Source organism: Neoarius graeffei, chromosome 7, assembly GCF_027579695.1.
Source record: "Neoarius graeffei isolate fNeoGra1 chromosome 7, fNeoGra1.pri, whole genome shotgun sequence".
NCBI lineage: Eukaryota > Metazoa > Chordata > Actinopteri > Siluriformes > Ariidae > Neoarius > Neoarius graeffei.
In genome coordinates this window covers 64,995,893-65,009,377 of record NC_083575.1, presented here as the reverse complement: position 1 = coordinate 65,009,377, position 13,485 = coordinate 64,995,893, and the positions used below count along the sequence as shown (strand labels likewise).

At 42.5% G+C, this 13,485-nt stretch overlaps 1 protein-coding gene across 1 annotated transcript in view; it reads left to right on the top strand.

Annotated features, from left to right (window-relative positions):
- The window catches only part of dntt (deoxynucleotidyltransferase, terminal), a 350,223-nt gene that overhangs the window by 202,534 nt on the left and 134,204 nt on the right, over positions 1 to 13,485 (top strand). Inside the window, exon 8 of the mRNA XM_060926229.1 lies at positions 8,116 to 8,218. Within this exon, the coding sequence (XP_060782212.1) occupies positions 8,116 to 8,218 (103 nt within the window). The remainder of the gene's footprint in view (positions 1 to 8,115; positions 8,219 to 13,485) is intronic.

Genomic DNA, 13,485 nt, shown 5'->3' with positions numbered 1-13,485 from the left:
ATCCCTTTGTCAAATCCAGTGTCGAATAAAAATGAGCTGTGCCTAGTCAATCAAGCAACTCGTCAATACGAGGCATTGGGTGCGCATCGAATTTAGACACCGCGTTGACTTTTCTGTAGTCCACACAGAACTGGACCGACCCGTTGGCCTTGGGAACCAAGACCACCGGGCTGCTCCAGTCACAGTGGGACTCCTCGACGATGCCCATTTCGAGCATGGCCTCGAGTTCTTCCTGAACCACCTTTTTTTGTGTTTGGGCAGTCTGTAAGGGTGGCTGCACACTACTACCCCCGGGGGCGTCTCAATGTGGTGTTCTATGAGGTGGATGCGGCCAGGCAGGGGCAAGAATACATCAGAAAATTCTATCTGCAACTGGGCGACCTCCATGAGTTGGGTCGGGGAAAGGTGGTCTCTACAGGGGACCAGAGCGGTGGGCGATGTCAATTTTCCTTTTTGAACCTCTGGCCCCAGCTCCGCCTTCTCTGGATCCACTGACACCAACGCCACGGGGACCTCCTCGTTCCAAAGTTTTAACAGATTGAGGTGGTAAATCTGTAACGCCCCACCTCTGTCCATTCGCCGCACCTCATAGTCGACGTCCCAGACTCGCTGTGTGACCTCAAAGGGTCCTTTCCACCTGGCGATCAATTTGGAGCTCGACGTGGGCAATAACATGAGTACTTTATCTCCTGGTGTGTGTGACATAAATGCAGTGCCTTGATCAATCAGAATCTCTTTGGGGATTCCGACCCGGGAGATGACACGGAAGATCACTTCTGCAATACTACGTGCTGAGACATTGCAAAGAGGCACTGCTTCCAGATATTGCATTGCATAGTCCACCAGGACTAAAATAAAGTGATATCCTCGTGTTGACCGATCTAATGGCCCAACGAGATCCATCCCAATTCTTTCGAAGAGGGTCTCGATTAATGGCAGAGGGCGCAAAGGCGCTTTTGGAATGGCCACGGGATTTACTAACTGGCATTCACGGCACGCCGTACACCACCTACGGACATCACCGCGAATCCCTGACCAATAGAACCGGGCCATTATTCGGGCTAGTGTCTTATCCTGCCCCAAGTGTCCAGCCATGGGATTAAAGTGAGCTGCCTGGAATATAAATTCCCGGCGGCTCTTTGGGATTAAAAGCTGCGTTATCGGTTCCTTAGTCTGAGTGTCCTGCATCACTCGGTATAATTTATCCTTAGTAATGGAAAAACAGGGGAAGGACGGAGTGGCGTTTCGCTGGAGTGTTTGACCATCGATTACTCTCACTTGGTCAAACGCATGCCGCAGAGTCTTGTCTTGCGACTGCTCTAATGGGAAATCCGCGAGGGATTCCCTGAGAGAGGGAGGAGGAGCCTGCTGCTCCTCACTCTGATGCGGTGATGACGTAGACGGCTCTGTAACAGCTGCTCCCACCAATGCCACACTGGGACCTACCCCCGCTAAATTATGGCAGGCCCCACTCTTCACTAAATGTGACATTAATTCCCTAAATCCTGGCCAATCAGTCCCCAAAATTATCAGGTGGGTAAGGCGGGGATTAACCGCCACCTTTACTCTAAATTTCTCCCCTTGAAATAGAATGTAGACTGACACTAAAGGGTAGTTGTGAACATCCCCATGCACACACAACACCTTCACCAACTGTGCTCTCCCCAATGCCTCGTCTTGCACCAGGCTTTGATGGATTGAGGTCTGATTACAGCCGGAGTCCACCAAAGCCTGATACGTATCCCCTTGGATACTCACCAGTATGCAATACACTCCGGCCCAACCGAGGGCGGTCCCTGGCGCATTAGAGATCTGGACCACTGCGCCCACCTCCATCGCCGAGCACTGATGCTGGAGGTGCCCCGGCTCCCCGCAGCGCCAGCATACTGGCCCAGGCTCTCCCTCTGCACTAGTGTTTCGGAGCTCACTCACCTGAGGGGGGGAAGACACAGACATGGAAGTAGAAAACGGAAGGGCACCATGGGTGCGGTGGGCCAGCTGCAGTGGAGCCATCCCCCGCCTCCGCGGTGGGGGAATGGGGTGAGGAGGAGAAACAGAAGGGGGGAGAGAGAGAGAGACATGCTGTCCTGCCGTCGGAACAGCCGCCATATGGTCCTCCGCCAGCTCGATGGCCTGATCAGCAATGCCGGGCAATGGCACTGGACCCACTCCGCTGTTCCTTCCAGAAGTCGGGCGATGAATTGTTCCAGTGCCATCAGGTCGAAGATTCCTTCTGTGTCGTGGTTGTCGGCCCTCAGCCACCGCTGGTAGGCATCCCGGAGTTGCTGGCCAAACGTGAATGGCCGGCCAACCTCCTCCAGGTGCAGCGCGCAGAAGCGCTGCCGTTGCTGCTCCGGGGTGCGCCCCACATGTTGGAGGACGGCCCTGCGGAGGTTGGCGTAGACCAGCCGGCTGTCGGGCATGGACCAGGTCCTTGAACGGGGAAGGACTCCATGGGGCTGTCTCCTTCTGCTCTCTGTCTCAGGTTTCGGCACCACTGTAAGACCAGAGCAGGTGGGTGGAGCACAGAAGCACGGCAGGCCAGAACTGAGTTCTCAGAAACTTTTATTTTCTGTGGTATATGTGGCTTTTCGGTGGCACAGTGGTGTAGTGGTTAGCGCTGTCGCCTCACAGCAAGAAGGTCCTGGGTTCGAGCCCCGGGGCCGGCGAGGGCCTTTCTGTGTGGAGTTTGTATGTTCTCCCCGTGTCCGCGTGGGTTTCCTCCGGGTGCTCCGGTTTCCCCCACAGTCCAAAGACATGCAGGTTAGGTTAACTGGTGACTCTAAATTGACCGTAGGTGTGAGTGTGAATGGTTGTCTGTGTCTATGTGTCAGCCCTGTGATGACCTGGCGACTTGTCCAGGGTGTACCCCGCCTTTCGCCCGTAGTCAGCTGGGATAGGCTCCAGCTTGCCTGCGACCCTGTAGAAGGATAAAGCGGCTAGAGATAATGAGATGAGATGAGATATGTGGCTTTTCAGCTCATTCACTCTCACACACGTGCACACACATGCATTCTGGTTGGGGAGAGCTCCCTTTCTCTGCTCTCTCACTCCTTTTATAGGGCGCGGTCACTGAGGAAGACACACAAACACAGTTAATTCACGTCAGGTGCAGTGATTCTGCCACTTACCTTCCCTGACTCCGCCCTCCATTCACAGACCGACACTTGACCACGCCCCTGCTGCCACAGATTAACTTGTGTTTTGTTTTATTTATTTATTTATGTGGATGTGTGCATATAATATAAAGAACATTACACAGTGGTGTGAAAATATGAAGTTTATCTTCTCATGTTGAAAAATATTTTCACTCATTTGCTTCACGCACTTGTGAATACATACATTCACCATTCGAAGATAAACTTCGTATCCTCTCTCTCGCGCTCTCTCTCTCTCTCTCTTTATATATATATATATATATATATATACATACATACACGCACACACTAGTGCATCTCAAAAAATTAGAATATTGTGAAAAAGTTCAATATTTTCCATCAGTTATTTAAGAAAGTGAAAATGTTATATATTATAGACTCATTACACATAAACTAAAATGTTTCAAGCATTTTTCTATTTTAATTTTAATCAGTATGGCATACCATACAAAAACATAAACATCTCAAAATATTAGAATATTTCATTTCGAGTTTGAGTAAAACAGTATGAATACAGTGTATCTCTCGGTCTAGTTCAGTACACACAACCACAATCATGGGGAAGACTGCTGACTTAACTGTTGTCCAGAAGATGATCACTGATGCCCTCCACAAGGAGGGTAAGCCACAAAATGTCATTGCTGAAAAGGGTGGCTGGAAAAGGTGCACAAGCAACAGGGATGGCCGCAGTCTTGAGACGATTGTCAAAAAAAGTTGATTCAAGAACTTGGGAGAGCTTCACAAGGAGTGGACTGAGGCTGGTGTCAGTGTATCAAGACCCATCACGAACAGACATCTTCAAGAAAGGGGATACAACTTTTGCATTCCTAATATCAAGCTACTCCTGAGCCAGAGACAATGTCAGAAGTGTCTTATCTGGGCTAAGGAGAGAAAGAAATGGACTGTTGCTCAGTGGTCCAAAGTCCTCTTTTCAGATGAAAGTACATTTTGCATTTAATTTGGAAATCACGGTTCTAGAGTCTGGAGGAAGAGTGGAGAGGCACAGAATCCAAGGTGTTTGAAGCCCAGTGTGACGTTTCCACAGTCTGTGATGATTTGGGGTGCCATGTCATCTGCTGATGTTGGTCCACTGTATTTTATCAAGTCCAAAGTCAACACAGCCGTCTACCAGGAGATTTTAGAGCACTTCATGCTTCCATCTGCTGACGAGCTTTTTGGAGATGCTGATTTCCTTTTCCAGCAGGACTTAGCACCTACTCACAGTGCCAAAACTACTACCAAATGGTTTGCTGACCATGATATTACTGCGTTTGATTGGCCAGCCAACTTGCCTGACCTGAACCCCATAGAGAATCTATGGGGTATTGTCAAGAGGAAGATGAGAAACACCCGACACAAAAATACAGATACGCTGAAGGCCACTATCAAAGCAACCTGGGCTTCAATAACACCTCAGCAGTGCCACAGACTGATCACCTCCATGCCACACTACATTGATACAGTAATTTATGGTAAAGGAGCCCCAACCAAGTATTGAGTGTATAAATGAATATACTTTTCAGAACTTGGACATTTCTGTATTGTAAATCCTTTTTTTGATTGACCTTAGGGAATATTCTAATAATTTGAGATACTGGATTTCTGATTTTCATGATCTATAAGCCATAATCATCAAAATTAAAACAAAAAAGGCTTTAAATACTTCACTTTACATGTAATGAATATAGAATATATAAAAGTTTACCTTTTTGAATTAAATTATGAAAAAAAGGAACTTTTTCATGGTATTCTAATTTTTTGAGATGCACTAGTGTGTGTGTGTGTATATATATATATATATATATATATATATATATATATATATATATATATATATTGTCTTGCAAAAGTATTCATCCCCCTTTGTATTTGCCCTGTTTTGTCGCATTACAAGCTGGAATTAAAATGGATTTTTTGGGGGCGGTTATTTATATAATGTCTCTGAATGAGGAAGTAATGGGAATCAGGTAAGCTAAGTGACCCCTAGAGGTGGGATAGTACTCAGGTAATGGCAACCTTTGGTAGTATGGAGTGAGATCATTAGGGGAACCTGTGATAATAGTCAACATGAATTTTATAGTGTAAAAAAAAAAAAAAATCCAGTTGACTCCCACTTACAATTAAATTTTCCCAAGTATTGCAACTACATAGCTAATAAAATTAACAGAGCAAAACTTAATGAAACAGTAGTGCAATAGTGCATTTAATAGTACAATCTATAACACAACCAACCATTAGTTAGCTAGCAATGAACCTAATGTAAGTTTGTCGATCAACTTTTATTCAAAATAGTATTTAGGTAGCCTTAGGTAGCCCTAGAGCTCAGTTCAAATCAGTGTTTTTCATTTTTTCAGCTCCAGGTAGATGGATGATCTTCTGATCATGATACCGTGATCTTCCCGAGACACATCTCTAACTTGGGAACCTTTCAAGTTGCATTCTTTGTTCTTTTCAGACCACAAGGGGTGCCTTGTACAACTACCAGAACCATGGATTTACTTTTTTGTTGAAGAAATAAAAATACAATCAACCTCATACACACATGATTCCCTTATGGGCCAGCTAGCTGCCTGTACTGCTTATAGTGAGAAATGGCTCTGCTGAGACCTGACCAGAAAATTCAGCAGCACACTGCAGAATGCCCATTTCACTTGTTCACAAGTTTGGACATGTTTAACTTCTGAATTATATCCAGAAAAGTTTAACAAATGTTGGATTCTGTGTAGCTCACAAAAGCTTGTAATGATAATGAGAATAATTTTCTGGTGATGAAAGACAAGCTGTTTTGGCAATCTATGCCTTTTAATTTACACTGAACTTCTGTGATTGTGACCCTAAAAAGAGGCAAAAAAAAAAAAGCAAGATTAGAAATCTGAGAAGCAGCATCCACTGTGGTTCTGGTGTTTTCACACTTGAGTTCTTTTCTTACAACAGAAAGCTTATAGGTGTTTAAAGACGTATTTTCAAACAGTTCTCAAGACTTAAAGTCTACACTTTACAGGCAACACATAGAAAGCCGTGCATTTTTGCATGGTGTAGTGTGAAGTTTTGATTAGACGTTCCACCTGTGTTTAAAGAACATCATCAAAAGGCATTTTTTTAATGTAACCACTTAACACCTGTCCTCCTGAGTTGTAGCTAAAGTGGCCGCGTGTAACTGTTCAGCATTACCATAATCTTAAACAGTGAGAGCGGTAAAGAAAATGAGAGCCTGGCAGCTGAGCTGATATGAAGAACAAATATAGGGTTTAATGATGCATTACAAATACCCTGTTTGAAAGTTGTTATACATAGTAAATATCCACTTAATGTAATACAGTAGACTCCCAGGAAATAAAGTACATTATTGTACCTTTAGGGGTACAATGGCTTGTCACTGGGACAGTATCCTCTAAGGCAGGGGTTCTCAACCTTTTCTGCTTTAAGGCCCACCTATTCATACTAGTACCGAGTCGGGGCCAATTAAAAAAGATCCCCAATTATTTTGGCTCATCTATTCTATTAAAATCTAATAATCTATTGTCAAGTGTATTAACAGAATGCAATATCACTCTCCGTTACAGATGGGAGCCCAGGAAGTAAATAAATGCAACAAAACAAAGTGTTTTTAATTGTAGGTATTGCATTTAAAACTCTATGGATGTGCCAGAAGCCAAACCATGCATGCGGGTCATTCTCAGCCAAAAGGGATTAATGATCCAAAAGTGGAGTCTGGTCCATTAACACAAAAACTTATTGCCATGTTTCTGGACAGCAAACATGCAGGTTGTTAAAACCAAGAAGTACACTCAAAAGAAGTGGATATAGAAACCACTCAATGGGATAGATCCTTACATGCTAACAAAGAAGGATTTTTCCTACGAGTTGGAAAATTATCCATCCTATTGAGTTCCCTGACATCTCAAACTACCTGGTGCTGCAGACATCATTCTACATGGACAAACAAATGGAAACCTGGAAGAGCATGGAGGAGTACAACTTTTTACCGGTATATGTGGCTGGGTTAAAGACCTGGAGATCAGGACACCAAGCTAGACAGTGGTAGACGGATCTAAGTGCAGGAAGAGTGTTTATTAGCAGCCGTGATATTTACAGAAGCAAAACAGAAAACAGAATCATAAAGCAGAGCATTTAAATAGCGTTATAAGCATGGCTAGAAACAAACATGACAGTGATAATACTTCCCAAAGCCTCTGTGAAAACAGCGTCCATATCTGCGCGTGCTGATTGCACTCAAGATCATGTGTTTCCCATAATGACTGGGTCCCGAGCGGGTTTAGCTGCTCAAGCTGTGCCAGGCTCAAGCGTACAAAGGTGTGATAGTCAAGTGTTCACCTGTTGTGTGACCACAACTTTTAGCTCACGTGTATATCACCATGCATTGCCACCAAAGTGCCTCATTTTCATCAATAACCCATCACGAGCTGTAGTGTGACCGTAGCTTAATGAAGCGGATGTGACATTGGATGTAATCCAGCAATTGTACCCTACTACAAGTAAAAATTAACTTCAACTTGAAAAAAAAATTCACGGCCCACTAGATGGCGCTTCACGGCCCACTAACGTGCTGCCGGCCAGTGGTTGAGAAACACCGCTCTAAGGTACTAATTTTTACACTTTATATCCTGCTTGGGAACATATATCTACCTTTTTAGCCCTAAAAAGGTACATATAGTTACCTTGAGGTCCAATAATGAGCCCTAGGGGGTAGATTAGTGTAGACTGGACCTTGGGGTACAGAAATGGACTCCTGCTGTACCCCTTTTTCTGACAGTGTAGAGTTACTCAAAATTTTTTTCCAGTGTATCCCTATAAAACTGATTAGTATGCCAATGTAGAACTCTTAACTATGGAGTCTGATGTCCTATACTGATAATGCAGTTATGGTTAATGGTGTGTGTGTGTGTGTGTGTGTGTGTGTGTGTGTGTGTGTGTGTGTGTGTGTTTACGTACACAGGGGAAAAGAATTTGGGCATGATGTAGATTTTCTCCTTTCTGTACCTGGGCCTGGTAAAGAGGATGGACTTCTAACTACTGTGATTGATCGACTCAGGAGTCAGGTACTGCAACAGCTTTTAACCTCAAACTTCTCTTCATCAGCAAGCATGAGCATTATCACCTGAGCGCACTTTCACTGTTCTTTACATTGGATTTCTGTTCTTTGAAAAGGACACCCTGATTTTATTCTTGCACCCTGGTGGTGTTAGTAAATTGAAGTGCTCAAGCTTACCATATCACATATGTACACTCACTAGCTACTTTATTAGGAACACCCATCCACCTGCTGTTTTATGCAGTTATCTAATCAGCCAGTCCCTTGACAGCAGCACAATGCATAAAATCATGCAGATACAAATCGAGAGCTTCAGTTAATGTTCCCTTCAAACACCATAATGGGAAAAATTGTGATCTCAGATTGTGACTTTCACTGTGGCATGGGTGATGGTGCCAGATGGACTGGTTTTGAGTATTTCAGAAGCTGCTGATCTCCTGGGGTTTTCACACACAACAATCTCTAGAGTTGACACAGAATGGTGTGAAAAACAAAAAACACTGAGTGAGCGACAGTTCTGTGGGTGGAAACACCTTGTTGATAAGAAAGGTCAGAGGAAAATGACCAGATTGGATTGAGCTGCCAGGAAGGATATAGCAACTCATATAATCACTCTTTACAACCGTGGTGAGCAGAAAAGCATCTCAGCATGCAAGAGCAGAAGACCACATTTGTGACACCTCTCCGAATCCAGGGACGCATGTTGGCCAAAACGAATCGGAGATAATCGCAAAAGAAGCATTTTTTTTTTCGAAATTTGTGATTTTCGTTTTTTTCCATCATGTGCAAGTTGAGATCTTGAAGCATGCAATCAGTATTTCAGATAATAGATTGTTTTGTTGGAAAAGCATACATTTTTTGTTGCAAATTGTCTCGTTTTTGTCAGGACTGTAGCCTGCTGGGGGGTGTGGGTAAATTACCATATGGGCCATTCACATGATGATTTAAGTCTTTTGTTTGTTTTTCGCGAATCAGCTGTATGATACGAGCTGAGCTCCTGGCTACTTAAGCTGCATACAGGCATGTAATTTCACTATGGAATGAGCAAGCTAAACAGAGCGCAGAGGAGCTGAAACACCGCGAAGCAAACAGACGCACGGTAGTTACATCGGAGATAACCATTTCTAGCAAAAAAAAACGCAACCAAAAGGAAGTGTTCTAGGACTACATTCCATCGGAGGCATTGGTGTGTGCAATGCAACGTTTCTCTTTCTGATGGGGTAAGTTTATTAATCTAAGGTTGTGTGGTTATTTTTGCATGTAACGGAGAGTGTTGTGGTTTGGTTACATGAAACTAGCATTGTGTTAGTTGTGTCATCATCATGCTATCTTTCTTTCTTACGGTGTGAGTATTTTGTTATTTTTGCATGTAACAGAGTGTTGTGGTTTGGTTACATGAAACTAGCGTTGTGTTAGTTGTGTCATCATCGTGCTATCTTTCTAATGGTGTGAGTAATTTTTCAACCACAAAACGTTAAAGTATACTTTAGGACTTATTTTTGTACTTCATAATTGTTTTGGGCATACTTTGCATGGAAGGAAAATTGACGTGGTGATCTTTGTTTACATGAAAGTAGCATCGTGCTAGCTAGTAGGGGGTAGGGTTTTCCTTAATGTCATGCAGATGATCACCATTATGTGCCCGCCCTGCACCCAGAGTAACTGAGATGGAAAACTTTGAGGGCGATTTTCGCCCTTTTCTGTTTTAAGAGGTATACACTTTCAAAAGGCCACACATTCTTCAAATATTGTCAGATCTCCACATGGAAGGCATCATTGGAAAGCTTAGAAACTGTACTTTCTGAATGTCAATAACTCAAAATGCCCCCGGGCGAACATGTGTCCTTGGATTCCGTTATCTGACACATTTGGATTCCAATCCTGCCAGCCAAGAACAGGAATTTTAGAATCAAGAACAAGTTCCTATTAAAGTGGCTGGCAAGTGTATTTGTACATTACAAGGCCATGTTCAGTTGCGCATCAATGGTGATGAGTAAATACTGAAATTACTGTCTGCATTCAGACTTCAGACATACAGTGGTACTTGAAAGTTTGTGAACCCTTTAGAATTTTCTATATTTCTGCAGAAATATGACCTAAAACATCATCAGATTTTCACACAAGTTCTAAAAGTAGATAAAGAGAACCCAGTTAAACAAATGAGACAAAAATATTATACTTGGTCATTTATTTATTGAGGAAAATTATCCAATATTACATATCTGTGAGTGGCAAAAGTATGTGAACCTCTAGGATTAGCAGTTAATTTGAAGGTGAAACTAGAGTCAGGTGTTTTCAATCAATGGGATGACAATCAGGTGTGAGTGGGCACCCTGTTTTATTTAAAGAACAGGGATCTATCAAAGTCTGATCTTCACAACACATGTTTGTGGAAGTGTATCATGGCACGAACAAAGGGGATTTCTAAGGATCTCAGAAAAAGCGTTGTTGATGCTCATCAAGCTGGAAAAGGTTACAAAACCATCTCTAAAGAGTTTGGACTCCACCAATCCACAGTCAGACAGATTGTGTACAAATGGAGCAAATTCAAGACCATTGTTACCCTCCCCAGGAGTGCTTGACCAACAAAGATCACTCCAAGAGCAAGGTGTGTAATAGTCGGCGAGGTCACAAAGGACCCCAGGGTAACTTTTAAGCAACTGAAGGCCTCTCTCACATTGGCTAATGTTATTGTTCATGAGTCCACCATCAGGAGAACACTGAACAACAATGGTGTGCATGGCAGGGTTGCAAGGAGAAAGCCACTGCTCTCCAAAAATAACATTGCTGCTCGTCTGCAGTTTGCTAAAGATCACGTGGACAAGCCAGAAGGCTATTGGAAAAATGTTTTGTGGACGGATGAGACCAAGATAGAACTCTTTGTCTTAAATGAGAAGCGTTATGTTTGGAGAAAAGAAAACACTGCATTCCAGCATAAGAACCTTATCCCATCTGTGAAACATGTTGGTGGTAGTATCATGGTTTGGGCCTGTTTTGCTGCATCTGGGCCAGGACAGCTTGCCATCATTGATGGAACAATGAATGCTGAATTATACCAGCGAATTCTAAAGGAAAATGTCAGAACATCTGTCCATGAACTGAATCTCAAGAGAAGGTGGGTCATGCAGCAAGACAACGACCCTAAGCACACAAGTCATTCTACCAAAGAATGGTTAAAGAAGAATAAAGTTAATGTTTTGGAATGGCCAAGTCAAAGTCCTGACCTTAATCCAATGGAAATGTTGTGGAAGGACCTGAAGCGAGCAGTTCATATGAGGAAACCCACCAACATCCCAGAGTTGAAGCTGTTCTGTACGGAGGAACGGGCTAAAATTCCTCCAAGCCGGTGTGCAGGACTGATCAACAGTTACCGGAAATGTTTAGTTGCAGTTATTGCTGCACAAGGGGGTCACACCAGATACTGAAAGCAATGGTTCACATACTTTTGCCACTCACAGATATGTAATATTGGATCATTTTCCTCAATAAATAAATGACCAAGTACAATATTTTTGTCTCATTTGTTTAACTGGGTTCTCTTTATCTACTTTTAGGACTTGTGTGAAAATCTGATGATGTTTTAGGTCATATTTATGCAGAAATATAGAAAATTATAAAGGGTTCACAAACTTTCAAGCACGACTGTAACAACAGACTATATTGCAATTGAAAGGTTAAAGGAGAACTGAAGTCATTTTTAAACTTGCTTTATTTTTTAATTAATGTGTTATTCAATCGCGTTTTCGGTTTTAGTAACCTTATATCGTGACTCGTATTGGCAACAAATTGCAATTAAATATTATACTTATCAGCCTATTCGGTTTTTAGCCATGTTGAATGTAGTTCGTTTGGTCCACAGCAGGCGTCGCTTATCCGCGTGATCTTCACGAGACTTGTGCAAGACTTCGAAACGTGAAGTGTCAGCCAGGTGTCAGTGCCGCCATTTTGAAAACTCTTTTCCAAATGAAATATTGCACAAAAACAAGTTTAAATGACGATTACTGCCTACTTTTTTCAAACTTTCCTGATTGCTATCAAAATAAACAAAACTTCCGGCTTGAGTACATCAGCATTCGAAAGAGGGCGCACGCGTCTTCTGACAACGTTGGCAGATGTTGGTCACTTTGATTTCTGCTGTACGTTTTACTTCCGTCCTACGATGTCTCGCACAGGTCTCAACAAATCTCGTTTACGGCCATTGCTTTGACATATGTTCTGATATATTACATAGCATGTTTGAAACACTCATAACTTGCTATAGCAGTGACACAATAGCTATCAAAAATGCATTCCTATATTTAATAAAAATGAGATAAATATAATTTTTATAATAAAAAAAATTTGCCTTCAGTTCTCCTTTAAGGACACAGTGTGTAGTTTGCTGAGACACACACAGTGGTGTGTCTCAGTTACACGCTATTCTGAGCTTTCGTCTTGCAGCATATTGTCTTGAGCGAAGAGCAGTGTTAAGTTCAGCTTCACTGTTCCCTCAAGCAATTCTTTATTTTGTAGGAGTGTATGATATTTAACAAATTTCACAGCTATCCAAAAGCCAACATGCCTTACTCATATGTGCCAATTTAAAGGATCAGAGCGAAGATAGTATCCACACTTGAAGCTTTCACTGTGTTTTCTACGTGTTATCTTTTTGCCACTTGTTTGTTTAGCCAATTATTTTGGGTGTGAATAAAAATACATTACACTTAGAGAACAGCATTCCAAGTGTAAAGCAGCTCTTTGATTAATGAGTAAAACAACCCATCTGTTCCATTTTTAAAATGAATTTATTTACCCTTTCTTTGTGTGAGTGAAACATGAAAAAAAAATGTTTGCGACACTGGCAAGACTGAATTTGAGCCTTCCCTCTGATAGCAAAAGATTTCCCTTATTGCTTATACAAATAGCTGAAGGCTTCAAACAAATGGGTTTCTAATGAGTTAGATCCAGGGGTTACACTCACACTTCAGAAACTTGGATCAGGAAAAAGAACAAATCAACACTTTATCTTCCTAAGAGACACAAAAAATATATCTCACTCTCTCCAGTACCATGAGAATTTGCACCTCTTCCTCTCAGGAATTTGGCAGAGTCCCTCGTAGCAGAATTTCTCTCTGCAAAACAGTTTAGCTTCTGTATCAAAATTCAGACTTGTCAGACTACTTGGTTTATCTCCCTTAAACATAATCCATCCATCCATCCATCCATCCATCCATCCATCCATCCATCCATCTGTTATGGGTGTTAAATAGGGAATTGCAATAAAACATATTTAAC